A 21,424-nucleotide genomic window follows, 5' to 3' on the forward strand; every position below is an offset into this window, starting at 1 on the left:
ATATTGTACAACTATTCTGTATAACACATAGAAAATTTGTTCAAAAACGGTTTAGATATAATTAAAATTAGGTATTATACACATATTAAAGACAATTTTATCCTCATCCTTAATGATGCTTTATATTTACTTCCTGCACAAATAAAATATCAACTATATATGAAAAATATTCTGAAATTAGCGATAAATAAATCAATATTTTTTAAAAATCATGGCTAATATTACATGCTACAACAGTTTTGCATAAAATTGATGCATAAAAACTAATAATCTTAAGCTATACTGTAAAATGCTCAAGGGGGACAAAAAACAGGTGTATCTGGTTTTATTAGAATTCTGAATATTATTCTATTAAAAACAACTTACTGTTCACATCTCACAGTAAAGGCTACTGAAGAAAATTATTCTCAATGGGAAGTTTTCTTTTCCCAGAATGAAACTGGGAAATGCAAGTATTCTTAAAAAATCTAATATATTGAGCCGATAGCTAAATCCTGCTTCAGTTATATGTGTGTGCTTCACTATGACATTATTTTAGCACACCAAGGAAGAATGTTACAACGATTTACTTTCATTAATCAAATGAGAAACAGGTAACTGGTTGCAAAGGGATTATTTAACTTTACTTACTGATTAGGGGTTCCAGGTGGAGAACGGGATGGTAAACTTTGAGTTTCTAACCTGTCATCAGACAATGAATTTCTGCTGACAACCTCCCAGTCCATCCCACTTATCAATTTGCGAGCCAAAGGTTTACTTGGGGATCTAAAACAAATTTACACAAAATTACGTAGAATGATGTATCTGAAACTATTGGAAATTGAAATAAAAAATAAATAAAACTAGCCTCCCTCTTTATAGGTACTGAAATGCAGTGCATGTTATTTGACCATTTCTTCCACAAATATATACACAGATTCTCATGGGACTATTCACAAGAGAAAAATAATCAAATGCAATGAGAAGAAGGATAACTAAAGACAGAGCAAATTATCCATATGTGCTCTTTTTACAGTAATTCTGTATTGCTAAGGGCTGAGAACCATCTACAGTGCCACATATGGGGGGAGGAAAACTGTTTGTGAAAGAAAGCATGCTTCTTTCTTTTTTTTCTTAACTCTAAATTAGTCCTTTACTACAATTATTTGCGTAATTTACAGCTATCTTCAAAGCAAACCATTTGCAAAGGAGAAGTCAAATCAACTTTACATTTATAGACACAAAAATCCAAACTTTTAGAAGAATTCTATTTCAACGTTATAAGCAGTGCTGAAATTTTGAGTTTCAGATGCAGTGAACAAATGTGACATAAAAAACAAAGACATGTGACATATTTGCGCATTAAAAAAACCTCCAGCTCTTAATAAAATTTAAGAATTTTTACTGGCTTAGCTGAATCATAGCTGAATATGACAACCAGTTTTTAAAAATCTAGTCATAAGGTAGCTGTGAAAGATAGAAGTGATCACACACTTATTTTTCAACAATTCATAGAAATTGATTTAAATGAAGTGTGATGCACAGATATATCTAACATAATCATTAGAACATCAACTATATTTATTTATGCTTATGTACATTTCTAGTATCCATGTTACTAGCTCAAATGTTATTGTTTTCTAAAAAAAAGTTGTTTCAAAAGTTTAAAAAAACAATACAACAACTACCATACTACTATACTACCATACTATCATTTCTAAAGTGCTTTTAAGGACAACAGGGATAAGCACCGTTTTCTACAAAACTTGATCTGCTCATCCAAAATATAAGGAAAAAGAAAAATCTAAGGTAGCCTGGATAAAAATGTTACCAACTTTTTGCAGATTAAATGAGCATGCATTTTCTTTTTAGGAATGATGCAACTCTTTGGAAAACTCACCTTAATGATCAAACAGAAAGTTGCTTCTGTAACTTGTTAAGCCAGGCAAAAACACTGAACTGTCAAACTACATTTAGAACATTATTAAAATTTTGAAATTCACAGTCCCACCCACTCATGACTGTTACCAAAACTTCCTGTTCTTTGTGGAAATTTCAAAGAAAAATTTGCCACATTACAACAGTATATCTTCTACCACCACCACTTTTTAGTTTTCTCTTCTAATATCTATGATCTTGAGAACATTTAGTAACTAAATTGCTTTATTTACTTGGATCATTTTTGCCAAACATAAAAAAAAATCATTTGATAAAGAGGTATACATCAGAAAGAGATGAAAATAACGGAAACATGGTTCAAAGTACGAGTAGTCACAGATGCTTTCAGATTATATTTTGCTATAAAAGGATACAATTTCCTTTACTTATAAATAAATAAATAAAGAATAAGAAGAAGGGTTTTAGAATACAAGATCGTGTCATTATTCAGCTTACATTATCAAATATGCAAAATGAAAAATTTTTAGGAAGCAAGTTCTTTTGAATTAAGTCAGTTGCTGTTTGCTCAAACACACACTTTCAGGATTTGGGTGAAGATTAGTCTCTTTTCTCTGCTGGCTTCTATCCTCAAACATTTGCATGGGAAGGGACCTGCACGTATAGGGCTATGTAAATGCTCAGCTTTTTTTCACTATTATTGTATTCTGTCTCTCAGCTTCTGTTTCATTGATTTGTAGTTGTTAAGTTGGCAGGGATTGGTAATCAAAGACAACGATGACATATCTGACAAGACAACAATGCAATGCTCACTTTGTAAAAGTTAAGGTTTGGGCACAAAGAAAGGCTTCACTCTCCTTTAATGTAATCAAGACAACATTATTGAACCCTCAATATTTTTTGTGATCTTCCATAAAATATATACAGTGATGCATTCTTCTAGTTTCTAGTTCTTCTTTTCATAAAGTATGTCTTTGGCATCTGCAACACATCTTTTCCTCTGGAAAGCCCATTTATAAAGACATTTGTTTCTTTGTATTATAGCACGATAGACTTTTCCGGATTTCTAGAGTAAGTATATGGGTAATCCTTGATTTACAACCATTCAGTGACTGAAATCATGACAATATTGAAAAAAGTGACTTATACCCAGTTGTTGTACTCATGGCTGTTGCAGCATCACATGATCAAACTTTGGGTGCTTTGCAACTAGCAAGTATTGATAAGGTTGCAACATCCTGGGATCACGGGATTGTCATTTGCGATCTTTCTAGATGGTTTCCAGTTTCCGACAAAGTCAATGGGGGAAGCCAGATCCACTTAATGACCACACAATTCACTTAATGACTGCAGTCTTCACTTAACAACAGTGGCAGAGAAGTTGTAAAATTGAATGGGACTCACTTAATGACCACCTTACTTAGCAACAGAAGTTCTGGTCCGAATTGTGGTCCTTTCTAGGGATTATGATTAGCAACTAGCTTTTGGAAACTTTAGGCTGGTTCCGGTTCCTTTTCTCTTCATCTGCTCTGCATGGTCTAGGAACACTCCTCTCTGACACTGAGAATCCACTCGCATTTGGTTTTTTTCTTCATCCTGAGAGACTCAAAGCTTTTCACTCAGTTCCTCCTGCCCGATTTTCTCCTTCACTGCCAGAATGCAACAAAGCCGCTCTCTGATGCTCTCCTCCTTTTTCTCACTTTCTTCTAAGGCAGTGTTTCTCAACCTTGACAATTTTAAGGCATGTGGACTTCAACTCCCAGAATTCCACAGCCAGCAACGCTGAAGTCCACATGCCTTAAAATTGTCATGGTTGAGAAACACTGTTCTAAGGTAATCTTCAATAACTTGACTATACTTTTGTTTTTTATTGCCTCTTCATATTTTTTCTGGGATAACACCTGAGATCATTTTTCTGTTTTTGCTACTGGTAACCATAGAGGGATGCTTTACAATATAGTTAATGGTTTACAGTATAACTTTCAGTGTCCAGGGACTGCAAGTTTGAGAAACTGAGGCACATAATAAGCAAGTCCATATCAGTCCATTCCACTTTTCTTGTGGTTGAAGAGGTAGGATTTTTGACCCTGTTATTCAGATTTCAGTTATTGTTTCTATTGGTAGAAAATACTCAGAAATTACATTACTAATTTTTGGTATTAAAGATTTTTTTTAAAATCCATCCTTTATTATTTTTATAAATAACTTAAGGTGGTGAACATACCCAACATACCTTCCTCCTTCTATTTTCCCCACAACAACCACCCTGCGAGATGGGTTGAGCTGAGAGAGAGTGACTGGCCAAGGTCACCCAGCCAGCTTTTTATGCCTGAAGTGGGACTAGGCAAAGTCCCACAGTCTCCTGGTTTCCAAATACTAGACCAAACAGATCTAGGTAAGCAATGAAAAAATGCTCCACAGTATCACCTTTGAACTATATTAGTTTCTGGGCAAGTCTATGGCCCAACTAGAATAATACCAGGAGCTGGGACATATTCTAGAGGAAAGTTAACTGAGCAAACGGAGAAAATACCGTATATACCGGCGTATTAGGCGACCCGGCGTATAAGACGACCCCCGTCTTTATAGCCAGGCCGCATTCCTAGAACGTCATCTTATACGCCGGAAACTACCAGTATTTCCGGCGTATAAGACGACTCGGCGTATAAGACGACCCCCGTCTTTGGCGCCGATTTCAGCGCTCGCGGAAGTCGTCTTATACGCCGGCATTTACGGTAGGTGTAAAGAATAAAACATCCCTTCATGGAATTTTGAATTTTTGCGGATCAGGATTTCCATCAGATCTTACTCATCAATGCTGAAAGCCAGTGGAGTCTTGATCAGCTTCCATATTTCCCTGGAAAGTATGGCAACAAACCCAGTCTTGTTCCTGCTTCCATGTGTCTAAAATTTTATATGTCAAGAGAACTTCTATATAGGGTTATTATTGATTGGTTACACCCAATCCATTTTGAAAGTAAGGAGAAATCTAAATAAGAGGCTATATGAATATGTTTATCATACTACATGCAAGTCACTTTAAGTGGCTTACCTGGCAAACACCCTGTCCTTGTTTGCCCTTTCTTTGCCATATTGTACAGACTGGACCTCTGTTCTCCCACTGAAAGGGAAGTGTAATATTGAGATTGTAAAGAAAAATAAGTACTTTATTTGTCTAAAATTAAAAAAAAAATAGCGTGACATTCCAAAATGAAGAGAAAAATTTGTAACAGTATTGCCAACAATAAACAATGAGACCGCCTTCCTGTAATCCTACAAATAATTTTAATGTGTACGTCATATCTGTACGATTACTTTAGCTGTATTTGCATTTAGGGATGTCTGTCTGTCTTTAAAAGTGTCAGAGAACACCATCACTACAAATATAACTTCTACTTAGGTATTTCTAACTGGAAGATTCTGTGACCTGAACACTGCTTTAATGGTCTCCTTCCCGTGATAATTATAGCCAGTCTTGGTACTGCCTATTTCCCTCCTTGGTCTGACCACACAAAGTGGTCAATAAGTTTTCCAGCTCATTTTAAACTTCAGCCTAACGCAGACTAAACCAGTCCTTTTTCAGGGGTGCTAGGTCTATGGAACAACCTCAGTTTTCAAACAAAATTCGTGAGTCAGAAATGTGGTTGGGTGCAGTGTGGGTGACTAATCTGTGCACCAAGGACTGAAGGCTCCTGAAGTGTCCTTTTTGTAACCCAGGAGTCATGTGGATGGTAAAGCCTGCTGAAAGAGCAGTTTCCTGTCATATTATAGAAATATGAATACTGCAGGGTAAGCTAAAGTAACAAATCAGTTTAAAAAACAAAGACATCAACAAATCTTTCTCTTGCACCCAATCTCATCTATGCATATAATGTAATACTCCCCAAAATGTTACAATACTTGGCCACCAATTTTTTTTTTTCATATTTGGGCTATCAAATTAACAGCAACAACTTTATAGTAAGTTTTCAATTGTAACATTTATTTTTATTATTCTTACACCATCATATGAAATATAGATGCAACTTACCAGTACCGAAACTTTGACCCTAAAGTAAAATAATGTGCAAAAAAGTTCTTCTGAGGTGGCAGTGGTCTGTCCAACCGAAAAAAAGTGTGATGTTCTACACAAGCTTTCCATAAATTCTTACATGCTCGATAATTTACCATGTTGAATCCCAATAAAGTTTCTCTAGATTCATGCTAGAAAGAAAGGATATATATTTGTTTGTCAGTTCCAAAGGACTCTTATTTAAGTACTACAATGTATGTAAGATGGAGATAGCACAAGTATTATATAAATAGTATTGCTTCACAACCCCATCCCCTAATACACACAACGTTAAATTGGTAAAGTTTGGTACAGGATTCATTAGAGTGAACCAACATGAGGGTTTTGGCTTAGTGAGCACCAAAAAAGGTAAATAAAATCCACATTTTTCTTTCCATCCCTGTCCATCTATATAATTTCTCTGCCATGGGTGATATATTAGCTGCCAGCTGTTAATGCTCAGAAGCAATTATCAGCTTCCTATCAGCCTAAGCCAGTGCTTCTGCTTTCCTAAGAGCTAGAAACCAGCTAGCAATAATAGAAACATTGTTAGATTAAAAGTGACAACATTCAGTAGGACAGGAACCAAAGATGCTGGAAGATGAAAGGCCAACCTGTCCAGAAGGAAAGCTTTGTGACTACAGTCACAGATTGATGATAGCAGATTTTAGCATTTTTTTTATCTTCCTCCCTCCAAAAGGAGATTATTAACAATTTCAGAGAGCTTCTTATCAAGCTGCTAGTATAAGTTAGACATGTATGGCCTTTTTCAATCTCCCTCTGGCTCTATGCACAAAGAATAATTTCAGCCAGATTTACTATATTAACAATAATTTAGCCTACTATTAAGACAATTACAAAATTAATATATTTTTATATTTTAATCAGGTACGCTCTATAGAGAACATTTTCAAAATAAAATATAATCTAGTATGAAATATATTAATTAGAAGTATCAATACTCACTAATTCTTTTCTAAGTTGAATGAAAAACTGTTTGCACTTAAAAGAAATTTTTATGATCTTCAACCTAATGAAATAAAAAAAATCACAATAAGATAATCATTTCTTCAGATGTATTAATTGGACAAGGATGGTCACTATATTCAACATTCACAAGACAAATATCTATCATTTCATTTACCTGTCTAAATCTTTTCCAACCTAAATATTATCACTATAGCACTATACCTCAAAGAAGACTATTATCAGCAAAAGTGTCTTTTCTTATATTTATTTATTCAATTTATATGGGCTGCCTATCTCTTGATTATGTTTATCAAAATATAAATTATTTTTTACATACAAAAGCTATGAATGCAGGAAATAATTCAGGTAACTAAAAACCTATAGATTCCTACTTTGAATGGCTCATTATTGTCACTGGAAAATACTATACTAATGCATGAAAAATAGGAGAACAAAAATCATTTAAACTTATCTTAATCATGAATAAGGAAACATTTTTAAAAAGCGACATAATCTTTAATACTATATAGGTCTATATTGGCTTGATAACCAGAGTAGATAATTAAGTAAACAAGTGCACGGTATGGTCATCCTAGCCCTGCTTAGCCTTTCAGCAGCTTTCAATACCATCAATTAAGATATCCTTCTAACCTAGGGGTGTCAAACTGCCAGCCCAAAGGGCAGTTGCATCATAAGGAGGCCGCGCCCACCCCAACTCCGGCAATGCAAAAAAACTCACGAGACGCCGCGACACATCATATGACGCGACGAGTTTGACACCCATATTTTAACCCAGCTGAGAAAGTTGGGAGTGGGAGGCATTGTTCATCAGTGGTTCTTCTCCTTCCTCCAAGGCCAATTCTATTTGGTGTTGGGGGGGGGGGGGATAGTGAGGGGAGAAGTCCAGTTCTAGGCCTTTGGTCTGTCAAGTGCAGCAGGGCTCAACTCCCTATTTCTATTTAACATTTACATGAAACTGCTGGGTGAAGTCATTTGTTGGTACAGAGTTAAGTATCATTAGTGTATATCTTTGCCTTGGGCCACCCAAGTGATGTTATCAAGATGCCTTCCCAATGCCTGGAGGCTGTATTGGCCTGTATGGGAAAGAATTAGCTTCAGCTCAACCCTAATGAGACTAACTGACTGTGGGTTTTACGATCCCTCATATCTGATGATCTGACATCTTTAACTTTGGTTGAGGCGATATTCCTCCAGTCAGAGATAGTTGCCATCTGGAGGTTCTCCAGGAATCTTGGCTCCTGCTCAAAGAGAAAAAATAGATCTGGTGTGCCCATTTGCACCCTATCAGTCTTCCCAGGTAGACTGGACAGGAAACACAGCCAGATGTACTAGTTCTATTTTATTGCAAGACTATATTAATAGAATCTTGCAAGTTTGAGAGTACAAATCTCCTGTTCTTTCCTTTACAGCATGAGAAGCTAGGGAGGCTTACTTCTGAGCCCCTTTCTCGGCCCAGCTGCAGGCTATACCTACTCTTATCTGTTTCCTGGGCAGCATTTTTTCACCCTGTCTCTCAAGGTTTTTCTCACATACCATTACAGTGATTTCCTAGATCAAAAGACCCTACTCACAACCACACGTATTTTACTTATTGCAACGTGCTTTGCATGAGTTTGTCCCTGAAGAACATTTGCAATTGCAGTTGGTCAGGAAGGCATAATATTGAATTCTGACTCTTAAGAGTTGATTAAAAATTAATCTGACATGTTTTAAACCCCCCCCCCCCATTTAACCTATAAACCCTGCAGCATGTAGTATTCTGAGGCATTTTTGTTTTACAACTCTTAGGTGACTAACTTATACTTAAAATATGTATACTTAAAAATGAAAGCTATCACTGTACATAGGTAGCCCTTGTTTAACAACATCCAACGAACATTTGAATGCCATCTACACTAACGAATCCTAGTTTTGATCAGTCCTCACAGTTACAGCCACTGCAGTGCCCTGCAGTTATTTAATTGCAACTGGTAACCTTTCCTGCTGGCTTCTGAAGAATGAAATTAAGAGGGAAGCTGGCAGGATGCTGACAAGTTGAGGTCACAAAAAGTCCTTGCTTAACTTACTTATGACCATGCCCCTTAATGATGGAGTTTCCAGTCCTAATTAATGTCATTCAGCAAGGAATACCTGTACATAGGAAATAATAATACTTTTAAAACATATCCTTACCATGGGAAGGTATTAATTCGTACCCTGTTCTTATAAATTAGTATGCCTCCTGACATTACTCCAATCATAATTTCATTATTACTTTGATCCTATAAAAAGAACAGGAAAATTATGAATACTTGTTTTCTCTTTTCTTACAACTTTTATCATTTGTAAAGAAGCAATAACTCTTCCTTGCTGAGTCTCTAATGTCAATTCGCATTAAGGGAAAAACATTTTTTGACTTAATATCATATTCCGGCTCTTCTGCGTTCCCTATACTCTCACTAACAACCAATGTCCTAAGCTTCTCCTATATAGAACTATTCTATATTTAAATACAACTGATCTTAAGGAACTACTTTATGGAATAAAATTAGAATCATCACAAAACTTGAAAAAATATAGTAACCTGCTATGTTATGAAAATGCCTGTGTAAGAGGCTCTAGTGTTGGCAATGACAAGTGCGATGTTGCTGGGCTGGGACCGCTGAGGCCCCCAGGAGTGGCTGTGGCTTTGTACTGTACTGCAGTACTCTCACAACTCACACATCGACTGCGCCAGGAGTCACAGGACCTCCCCCCTTGAAACACCCCGGCACTAGGACTTGGGACTCTGTCCATTAATGACCATGAGATATTTCAATGATTGGGAATGCTGGAATTGCGGCCACTGAGCAAGGTCAGGTAATGTCTTGCTTAACAACCACTTCACTCAGCGACCAAGACTGTGTTCCCAACTGTGATCATAAGTCGAGAACTAGTTGTAATATAACTGAACATTCTGATTAAGCATGGCCGTCTTTAAATGCCCTGAAGCAATATCATCACAACGTTATACTATGTATAACAGGGAGTGGTTGCTAGCCTTCTTCCAAAACTAGTTCTCCCTCTTTTCTGGGCTTAAGGAAAGTTTAATATTTAATTGATTAACCAGCAAACATATTAAATTAATTCTTATAACTAAGTTAATTACAAAGTGCAATCTTCCATTTCTGATTAAAAAATAAGTGAAACACTAAACAAATGTGCTTGAGTCTATCATGAACTCTGAACTATAAGATCACATGCATTTCCTGATTCTCTAAGCTCTTTATTACTATAGGTAAGAATTGCATCTATGAAAAAGGGCAAAGTTTATGATACCTTAATCTTAAAGGCAGCCACTTATTGTTTGTGATAAGACTTCAGAAGCTGATACTTGCTTCTTATATTCCGTGTCAATGTATTTATTTATACATTTCAGTGGAATGGGGGGGTCAATGGGAGAGGGGAGGAGAAAAAATAATGTATCGGTGAAAGATTGTTAACTGCTATATACAATGAAGGCTCAGCATATGCATGATTTCTTCTCCTTTATTGGGCTAAAATGTATGTGGATGTGTCAGCAATGACTGTATGCTCAGCTGAACACCTTGATTCTCTGAGTCTAAGCTCTTTATTACTATAGATAAGATAAGAATAATAAGAAAAGATGAGAAGATGGAAGAACCAGATTAATCAAGTGCAGAGAAGAGGAAGAGAGGAAACAATTCAAAACTTAGCACTCAATAGCTACTACTTATTTGCTACTACAAACTTTCCTTTTTTAATTTTAATAAGTTATGATTTTAATTATAAAGTGCCCCATGAAAATTAAGAGAATAAATACATTGCTTTCCATCAATACATTTTTAAGCACACCATGTGAAAACAAAACTTTGAATACAATTTAGAAGCAGCTAATATTTACTCATATGTAAAGGTGGACAAAATTTCAGCCTTTTAAAATACTAACTACTTGACGAGCCAGGTTTGTGGTTAAAAATTTTTTTTATTAAAAGCATTAAGTAAATGGGTTATATAAAACAAAACATAAGTGGATTAAATTATGAATATATCACTTTATACATTTAAATTCACGCTCAGTTACTCTGAATACTTAAATGTATTTAAAACCGATAATTCATACAAAACAAGTATACAGATGATATCCATTTAAACAGTAGCAATTAATTCAAACCTACCCTTGCATAGTGCAGTTCAACTCCATAGAGTTCTAAGGTTCGGGCAGTACTGAGATAACTAAACTCTGCTTCAGCTGGAGACAAACCTCTATATGGAGGCAAAAACAGGCAAACTTTAAATTCTTTTAAAATGCTTGTAAAATCTAAGTCCTTGCCTAAAAACAAAACTTTCTGCATAAAATGTGGTATTTCAAAAAGGGGGAACAATGTTAATAATATATTACATATTGTTTTTATTTAATAAATTATTTTTCGATTAAATAGTTTTATACTGAAGCTCTGTAGATGCCAGAAGAATGTACTTACAGTATTATACAAAAATCGTTGATTGCAAAAGTGTAGTTTTGCATACCTTATTTAATGGACCCTATTAGTAGGAACTCAACATAAATATAGTGTCAAAAAAGGACAAGGGTGTGCTTTTTCACAATGTCTCACGTTTATGGGACTGCAATTATGTTTGCTTTAAATGTTTTATTTCTTCATAAAAAGTGAATAACACACCATGGAAAAAGATAGTTTATAATTCAGACATAATAGTTCTGCCATAATAGTTCTGCCATGTCATTTTTTGATTATAATTTTATATTTTTTGTCATGCTTACATATGTTGCTGATGTAGTTTGGATATTTCTTTTTCAAAGTCTTGAGGCTGGCCAGGGATGAAAGAGTAATCTGAGAGGTAGCCCGGGAAGTTATCCGTAAGGTTGTAGTCTCCCAGTTCAGCTGAAAGTTAAAATAAGCTATTTATATAACAGCAGCCCTGTTTCACAACTTGCAGAACAAACAAGAGATATGCAAATAAAAATAGATGTGAAGTTATCTCTTCACATCTTTGCACAAATGAATCAACTTGAATGTAATCCTGTAAAGACGAATATACATGAATCAATTTTTGAATATTAGTGCCAGAAAGATTTCAAACATGTGGTGCAAGTTTGCTTGAAAACAAGTCCTATGAATTCCATATGACTAGCCCTCAATTTTTTTTTCATTGAATCACAGATATAATTCAATTGAATTATCTGATATTCAAGTACCATTCCTCTAATGTTAAATATTTGATGATAGTACAGGTAGTCCTCGATTTACAACAGTTCATTTAGTGACTGTTCGAAGTTAGAACAGCACTGAAAAAAGGGACTTATGATCAGTCTTTACACTTATGACTGCTTGCAGCATCCCTATGGTCATGTGATCAAAATTCACACGCTTGGCAACTGATTCATATTTATGACGTTGTAGTCTCTCGGGTTCTTGTGATGATCTTTTGCAACCTTCTGAAAAGTAAACTCAATGGGGAAGCCAAATTCACTTAACAACCGTGTTACTAACTTAACAACTGCAGTGATTCACTTAACAACGGTGGCCAGGAAGGCCGTAAAATGGGGTAAAATCCACTTAACAACTGTCTTGTTTACCTACAGATGTTTTGGGCTGAATTGTGGTCATAAACTGAGAACTACCTGTATTTCTATAGGCAACACTGAACATTATTAAGTATTTTTGGAAAAGATATATTTATATGCATAGTCAACCCTAGTAATATAGACAACACTGCATTGTAGGTGCCCCTGGAACCTTTTCTTTGCACAACACCCAATTTCAAAGAGATAAGCTACAGTTCAACTTACAAATCTACTTGCCTCCCTGGGAGTGGCAGTTACTACAAATAAAATTTCAAACAAATGTTCAATTGCATACAAAGTTCCTGAACTGTTTTATAAATAACTAAATAATGTATGTCTAAGTGCCTTTCTGTTGTACTAGTGCAGGGGTAGGCAACCTTGGCTCTTTTATGACTTGTGGACTTCAACTCCCAGAATTCCTGAGCCAGCTCCACGAGTCATAAAAGAGCCAAGGTTGCCTACCCCTGTACTAGTGTAAATGATGGTAAACCTTTTGGGCTTGGCATGTCAAAAATTCAAAAAATGCTCAACTTGACTATACTGGCAGGTTAACACTCCCACCCCAAACAAATGAGAAACAATTCTCTATCTTCCACCCTCCATCTAGGCCACCCTGAACAATGTTCTAGATGTGCTAGAGCTGAGCTGCGCCTTAGGTAGAGGCCAGGCTTTGATTTCAGCCCTAAAGTCATTGCTGCCACTCAAAAAGGCTGCTTCGTACCATTCCCCCAAGGCGCACAAGCCTTGAGGAATGAAATATTTGTCCCTGCACTCAATGCTACCCAGGATCTGTCACGTGCCTCTTACCTGCAAGCAATGTTCTCTTTCTATTTGCAGGACCCTGTGGCCTACCCAGGGCTGCTCTGGATTACACAAGGCCTTTGCTCTTCAAGCAGCTTCAGAGAAAGCTCTTCCACAGCCTCTGCAGCCTTCAAAACTGTGTGAAAGCACACCCTGTCCTTGTGCAACTTCCAGAAGCTATGTGAGAGCACATGCTATTTTCTGCGGCCATCAAAAACCACACAAGTATGGGCTATGCTTTCGAGATTAATTGTTGTCAGGCGTTGAAAGCTGACATGTCACCTAAAATGTCATGTTGTATCACCTTTGACATACATATCAGGTTCACCATCACTGAACTAGTGCAAACCTTTTTTCAGAAGACTCTGTTCTTACAACAAATATATTGGTCCAATAACATTCTAATATTCCAGATTTTTAAGCTGCGTTTTCTTCTATCTTCTATGTTGAAAGTTTTTATATAAGTCTAAGTAAGTGAGTTTAGACACAGTTAGGTAATATTAGACTCATACCACAAATCTCAAAATAATCATAATTCTGTGCCACTATCTAAAGTTGAAGTATGCACTGGTCATCTTTAAACCTTTTTTAAAAATTAAACAGAACATACTATCAGAAAACACTATGACAGAAATAAACTTGTGTCCTATATCAGCAACTGTCAATGGATTCGTGTGTGACAAAAAGTATATGAACTTTTGCTTTCAGTAAGTGGAGTATCATGGGCAGCAATAACTGCAACAAATGTTGATCAGTCCTGCACATTGGCTTGGAGGAATTTTAGTCCACTTCTCCCTATAGAACAGCTTCAACTAAGGGATGCTGGAGAGCTTCTACACAAGAATTAGCCTCCTTCCACATCATTTCTACAGGATTAAAATCAGGACCTTGACTTGGCCATTCTAAAACAGTAACTTTAACTTCAGCATTAATCATTCTTTGGCTGTACTATTTTGTATTTTAGGTCATTATATTGTTGCATGACCCACTTTTTCTTGAGCTTCAGTTCATAGATCCATCAATGATGGCAAGCTGTCCTGGTCCGAAAAAAGCAAGCAGGCCCAAGCCACATTTCACAGAAATGCTGAAATCTAGTATTTGCCTTTTGCCAAACACTTTTCATTCAAGCAAAAGTGTTCTAGCTTGGTCTCATCCATGCATCAAACATTTTTCCAATAGCTTTATGATCTTTCACAAACTGTAGGCAAGCAGAAATGTTCTTCTTAGAGAGTAGTGGCTTTCTCCTTACAATACTGCCCTCTACACCATTGTTGTTCAATGTTCTTTTGATGGTGGTCTCATGAACAGTGTCATTTGTCAATGCAAGACAGATCTTTAGTTTCTTAAGAAATTGCCCTAGGAGTTTTTGAAACTTCCTAGAGTATTACATGCCTTGCTTTTGGTATGATCTTGACTGGTTGACCACTCCTGGGGAAAGTAACAAAGTGAGGGTGAAGGTTCATTCTCCAAGCTTGTGGGTTGGTTTCTGAACTAGGCTAGGTAACATCTGTGGAGTTTAGGGGATGTCAGTGTCAGTGTTCTTCTGTTTGTAAGGGCTTTAGGTGGTGGGTGTGTCAAGTAAGGGTCTTGTGATGGGTCAGGTGTGAGTCATCAGTGAGAATCTTGCGATGGGGAGGTTACATCAGGTCAGGCTCACGGGGAGGTGAACTGCTGGGGGGGGGAGAGGCAACTTACGTGGGTTGGTTGAGGGTCGGTGCTATCTCTTGTTGGCTTTGCAGTTGATTTGGATTCTGAGGGGTTCATAGGCTGGTTGTAGGTTGATGTGTCTGTTCATGGAATTGCTTGTGGAGTGCCAGGCTTCAATGGATGCACGAGCGTGGCGTGTGGTAGGGTGGCTGATGATTTTTGTGTTGCTCCAATTGAACTGTTGTTGTTTGGTGTAGGTGTGGGTAGAGATTACAGCCTGTTAACGAAATGTTCGGAAACCAACCAGCAAACTTGGAGAACAAACCTTCACCCTCATCCTACATCCGAGCTACAGATATTTGCAATTATTGCAAAGGTAACAAAGGTGCTAAATTGCTTCTATTTGTACACAATCTGCCTGACAGTGGATTGGTGGAGTCCAACACTTGGGAAGTAGTTTTATAACCTTTTCCAGCCAGCTGAACATCAACAACTGTTTTTCAGAAGTCCTCAGAAATCTCTTTGTTCGAGCCATGATACACTTTCACAGATTGTATAGTGAATACCCAGAATTGTGTTCTTTAAATAATGCAGGACCTTCCACATACATATCTGATAATCATTCCAATGATTGATATAGCTGACTCTAATTTCCCCTTCAAATTAACTGATAATTCTAAAAGTTCTATTTTTGCCACATACTAATAGTAGCTTTGGATCATTTTCCTTAATGAATAAATGAACAAGTATAATATTTATAGTTCATTTATTTAATTGGATTCTCTTTATCTAATTTTAAGACTTGTGCAAACAGATCGTGTTTTAGGCCACTTTTATGCAGAAATATTAAAAATTCAAAAGGGTTCACAAACTTTAAAGCACCATTTTACATACACAGTATTTCCCAGATGAAGCACACAGAAATCAGATTGACTATATTATTGGCAGAAGGAAGTAGAAGAACTCAATTATTAACAACAAAGACATGGGCAGGACCAACTGTAGAACAGATTAGATATTGCTCATATGCAATTACCTAATTAAGGTAAAGTGGAAGAAGAAAGCCAAGCACTTTCTATCATATGATCTTGAGCACATACCCCCCATTTTTAACGAGAACATTAGGAATCATTTAGAAGCTTTGGACCTTATTGATAAAAGATCAGAGGAACTAAGCAACAAACGTAAAGAATTTGTTAAGAATGACTGTGTAAACAGATTGCCAAAGATCAGGAAACAGAAGAAAGCAAATTGTATGTCAGACCAAAGAATGAAAATTGCAAAAAAAGAAGAGATAAATGCAACACCCACTCAACCCCCCTCCCCCAAAAAATCACAGGAACAAACAATGAAGAATTTCAAATAGCTACTAGAAGAGACAAAACTGTAAATGAAAATGGAAACGTACACAGAAAAATGGGGTAAGTCTTCCAAAAAATCTCCAAAATGAGAAATAAGTTCCAAATTCAAAACGGTACACTAAAGGATACCAACACACAGTTTTTTTACAAGAGCTATGTTAGTCAATGATGGCAAAGAATCATCAAAGAATCAGAAAGAGACTGGTAGGGCCTTTTCTAACTAAAAAATTTATTACAAGTTACAACCTTTCGTGAGCTGCAGCTCACTTCACCCGAGGAACAGATAGTAACTGATCCAGAGAAGATTAAAAAAAGATGGAAAGAATACACTGAAACTATATACAATAGAGATTTCAATATCGAAATTGCCATAGAAGATACTCCTACTTACAAGAACATCTAGTACTAGAAGATGAAGTTAGATCAGCACTCTGGCCAGAGCGAATCAGAAGGTTACATTTATGGCATATCTACAGAAATACATGAAACAACAGAAGAAAACTAAATAATGGTTCTAACTAAGCTGTGGTAGCAAATCTGGAGAGAAAAAAACAGTATCTAACAACCTGGAAGGTTCAATCTACATACCAATAGCAAAGAAAAGGATTTAACAGAATCTGAAAACCACAGTACAATATCCTTAATTTCACATGCTAGCAAAATAATGCTTAGAATCATCCAATGCAGATTAGAGTACTGGTATATTCCAGGAAAAGAAATATGCCAGATGTTCAAGTTGGATTTACAAAAGGCTGAGGAACATGAGAAATTATTGCTGATGCACACAGGACAAATGAGAAAGCCAAGGAATACCAAAATAAGTCAGTGTGTACTTAACTGATTATAAAAAGTCCTTTAATTGTGTTTGTCATTTCATGCTGTAGAAAGTATTTAGAAAATTGAGAATTCCATACCATCCCCTGGATGAAACATAAATAACCTGTGTTATGTTAATGATACTACACAGTAAAAAAAAGACTAAGATTAAATGTAAATAAAAATGAATGCAAACTGTAATTTTCTGTATGACACTATGTAAGTGAACATTTAAATTTGAAGAAGCAGGCTAGAAAAGGAACTGATACTTTTGAACTTTGATATTGAAGAAGACTCTTGAGAATACTGTGGACAGCCAAGAAAACGAACAAATGGATCATCAAAGAAATCAACCAGAATTCATTCAAGGCACAAATAACTAGACACATTATGAGAAGATCTAGCCCTCTGTAGAAGTCTATAATGTTGGAAAAGGCAGAAGGAAAGGGAAGAAAAGAAGACCCAGCAGCAAGGTATATCCATTCAGTTATAGTAGTAATGGGTGTCCCTTTGAAAAACCTGAAGGACCAGGTTGTGCAAAATCCTTATGGATAAAATCCATCTATGTGGCCACTAAGAATTGACACTAACTTGATAGCATGTAATGAATGAATCAATGTTACTGATAATATTATGACAGCAACCACATTCTTACCTTTTGGGGAATAAACCAAACAGAAATTTGTAATAGTTGTAAGATTGTAATACAAGCCATTTAAAGAAATACACTTAATAAAATGAAGTATATTTTAAAAATATAAAATCTGCACCAGATCAACATTAAAAACTAGCATAACCAGGAACCTAAATATAACATTAAAAAAATCTTAAAGCATATTTAAACTATAGAACTATTTAAACTATTAAAATATAGTGATGGCCCACCCATTTAGCTAGCTTTAAAAGCAGAGTAGATAAAAGACGGACTCTCTATGGTTACTAGTCTGGTACTGATTAGCACTTAAGAGTACAGGCAACATATCTAAAATATCACCTGCTAGGGAGCAATACTGGAAAAGAGCTATCAGTTTTCTATTATATAGATCTGTAAATATCATGAATTTGCAGGAAAGGGGCACAACATAGCACGAAGTAACACAACATAACAAGATGGAGCATGACCATTATGTTCTCAATTTTAAACACTTACATATGTACTTACACTGAACAGCATAGGAAGCCAAAAGTACAGCAGTATTATAAGGACAGGGCAATCTGTAAAAGGTAAAAAACAAAACCTAAAAAATATCAACTATGAACTACAATATTTAAATCCAAACTGTTTTACCAATGTATTTAAATTAGGTGACCCTATTGAACTGTGTGGCTATGTTTCCTTATGAAAACTTTGTACATTTTTCATGAGCTGATATACTTTCCTATTTTTAAAAATAAAAATAAGTCTATCAATTGATATTTAAATGATTAAAAGTATACATTTTATTATTTTTGGATATGAATAAACTGATATGTACAGATATTCCTCACTTAATAACACAATTGGGACCAGCAACTCTATCATTAAGCTGTGCAACCATTCCGTGAAATATCACATGATCACACAGAATTTACTGTACAAAATCAGTTCCACTGTAGTTGTTAAGCAAATCACCTGGGGTCATTAAGTCATTAAAATTATCATGTGATTTTACTGCTGGTTTCTCCATTGACTTTGCTTGTCAGAAGCCAGCTGTGAAGCTCACAAATGGCAATCATATAACTGTGGGAAATTGTGATGGTTGTAAATGTGCATTGGTTGCAAAATGCCCGTTTACATAGGGACGCTGCAGTGTGACGTAACTTTGAGAACTAGTCATAAACTTACTTTTTCAGCACCATTGTAACTTTAAATGGTCACTAAACAGGGCAGTCATTAACTGAGGACTATCTGTATAGACACATCAAAATACTAAGCCAGAATTTTGGATAATGTTTGTTTCATAGCTATGTTCAAGATGAATACTGATGCAGCCTATCAGTGGTTCTGTTTTTCTCATATTACAACCATAAACAAAGGGAATTTATTTATCAATATCAAAACCAGATATCTTGACATCTAGACAAGCCAGGAATTATTAATTAAGAACCATAGTTTTTATATCCTAGCTTGATAGTGACAAGATCTCCAAATCTATTAACATGTAAATCAGAGTTTGTGTTTTGTAGGTGGCAACTCGGAGAGAGGCACATGTAAATGAGCAGTTTCTCAGAATCCTAACATGTCATTCAAAGCAAACATCGTCACCATATATTTTAAGAGAACATATTATCTACCTGGAAGGAATAGAAATTCTACATCTGTTGGGAATTGGAAGTGCAGGAATTTTAACAGACAGATAAGAAAATGTTAGCGTTAAAACTCTATTTAGTATAATTCTGAATTCATTATAAAATGTGATGTTCTATCATTACATATGCATTTACAATGTTCTAGTACACACATTTTAAACTTTTCACAGAATGCATGCAATCACTTGATTGTAGCATTATGTCATGCTGTTTAATGAATGCTGCCCATCCCTGCCCTGAATCACAAGACACTCAAGTTTGTAAAACAAACAAATCTTACCTTCCAGTAAGAATATCTTGTTTAATTTGCAAAAAATACTGGTACCTTAAAGAAAAGTAAACAAGAACAACTAGTTGACAAGCTTACTATTATATTCTTATCTAACAAAATTAAGATGTCTTTTGACTTTGGCACCTGCATTTTATGAAATGCCCTTATTTTGGCTAGTAAAACACAAAAAATTAAAGCCAAATTCTTTTTATTATTACACTAAAATAAATAAATCAACTAATGCGAAAGATTGAGGTGAAGATCTGAAATCTAATGTAATTGTTAGGCAATCTTGTTAGCTCCATGTCCTATTTCTTCCATATCTGAGACTGGATAATCAATGTCAGAGAAATATGATACTGGTCTGTCATCAATATTTACAACCATTTATTTAATTAATACACATTTAAAAATAATCAAATGAGGTTTCAGATACACTGCTATTGGAGTGCATATGGACTCCAGAAGATGGTAGAGGATAGAAAGGCCTGGAGGAACGTTGTCCATGGGGTCACGATGAGTCAGACACGACTTTGCAACTAACAACAACAAATGCATTAAATCTGATGTTTTAATATTCTCTGCATCTCAGATAATGTCTTGCTTCCATTCATGAACTGAGTGTGAGGATTTGTAAAAATGTTGAAATGCTCAGGATTTTGTTTTGACATATTTATGTAATGGGATTTTGCATTTTAGTTCCATATTCTAGGCAGGTGTTTCCTTTTTATATAAGCTTCTTTAGGGTAAAGATTCCAACTTTAAAAATTATTTTGCTTGGCTCTTAGGATTTATTCTTTTGAATTTAAAATATTGCTTATGTTATCTTGGTACACGGAGACTATCACCGAAGGACAAGTCTTTCCATTCTCCTAGGGCAGGGGTAGGCAACCTTGGCTCTTTTATGACTCGTGGACTTCAACTCCCAGAATTTCTGAGCCAGCATGGCTCAGCTTGGAAACCTCTCCCTTCCCCTCAGCATGGATGGCTCAGGAATTCTGGGAGTTGAAGTCCACGAGCCATAAAAGAGCCAAGGTTGCCTACCTCTGTTCTAGGGAAAGATCTATCATACGGGGTAATCTTAGAGATCCATTCCAATCTATTAAATGCATTTTAAAAATTATATACAGGTAGTCCTCAACTTACAACAAAAATTGAACCCAAAATTTATATTGCTGAGACATTTGTTAAATGAGTTTTATCTCATTATATGACATTTCTTGCCACATTTGTTAAGTAAATCACTGCAGTTATTAAATTAGTAACATGGTTGTTAAGTGAATCTAGTTTCCCCATTGACTTTGCTTGGCAGAAGGTTGCAAAAGGTGATCAGATGTTCCCTGGGCACTGCAACCATAATAAATATGAATCAGTTGTCAAGCATCCGAATATAAATCACGTGACCGTGGGGATGCTGTAATGGTCATAAGTGCGAAAAATGGTGATAAGTCACTTTTTCAGTGCCATTGTAACTTCAAACAGTCACTAAGTGAACTGTTGTAAGTTGAGGGCTACCTGTACTCTGAACTAAAACTGAATGGCAACTTAATCTAAAAAAAGGACTTCTTTGCTGATCACTCTGCAAAAAATGGAGCCAATGACCTCAGTGGAATTAAAGGCTGGTAGATAGGCTGGTTCTTCAATAATTCTTCTCCAGATAAAGAGAACAGTTCGGATTCCTCAGAAGTGCTGTGGACAGCTGCTCCTCAGGAGAAGACCACAAGATAGTGGTCTCCGGTGGGTTTAAAGCATTAGGA

General features: G+C 35.9%; 1 protein-coding gene across 5 annotated transcripts in view; it reads right to left on the minus strand.

Annotated features, from left to right (window-relative positions):
- The window catches only part of PTPN4 (protein tyrosine phosphatase non-receptor type 4), a 129,579-nt gene that overhangs the window by 42,853 nt on the left and 65,302 nt on the right, over window positions 1-21,424 (minus strand). For 3 of the 5 annotated variants that reach the window (XR_005553692.1, XM_039319345.1, XM_039319346.1), the window contains 9 exons: window positions 19,677-19,721; window positions 18,258-18,322; window positions 11,679-11,799; window positions 11,074-11,161; window positions 9,089-9,177; window positions 6,893-6,956; window positions 5,906-6,078; window positions 4,928-4,996; window positions 631-765 (listed from right to left, as the gene is read on the minus strand). Coding sequence is in view for 4 of the 5 variants with exons in the window: in XM_039319345.1 (XP_039175279.1) it covers window positions 631-765; window positions 4,928-4,996; window positions 5,906-6,078; window positions 6,893-6,956; window positions 9,089-9,177; window positions 11,074-11,161; window positions 11,679-11,799; window positions 18,258-18,322; window positions 19,677-19,721 (849 nt within the window). In the remaining variant the exon portion in view is untranslated. The remainder of the gene's footprint in view (window positions 1-630; window positions 766-4,927; window positions 4,997-5,905; window positions 6,079-6,892; window positions 6,957-9,088; window positions 9,178-11,073; window positions 11,162-11,678; window positions 11,800-18,257; window positions 18,323-19,676; window positions 19,722-21,424) is intronic. The other 2 variants (XM_039319347.1, XM_039319348.1) reach the window with 2 other exon arrangements.

This window comes from Crotalus tigris, unplaced genomic scaffold, assembly GCF_016545835.1.
Source record: "Crotalus tigris isolate CLP2741 ecotype Arizona unplaced genomic scaffold, ASM1654583v1 scf7180000023579.1091882, whole genome shotgun sequence".
NCBI lineage: Eukaryota > Metazoa > Chordata > Lepidosauria > Squamata > Viperidae > Crotalus > Crotalus tigris.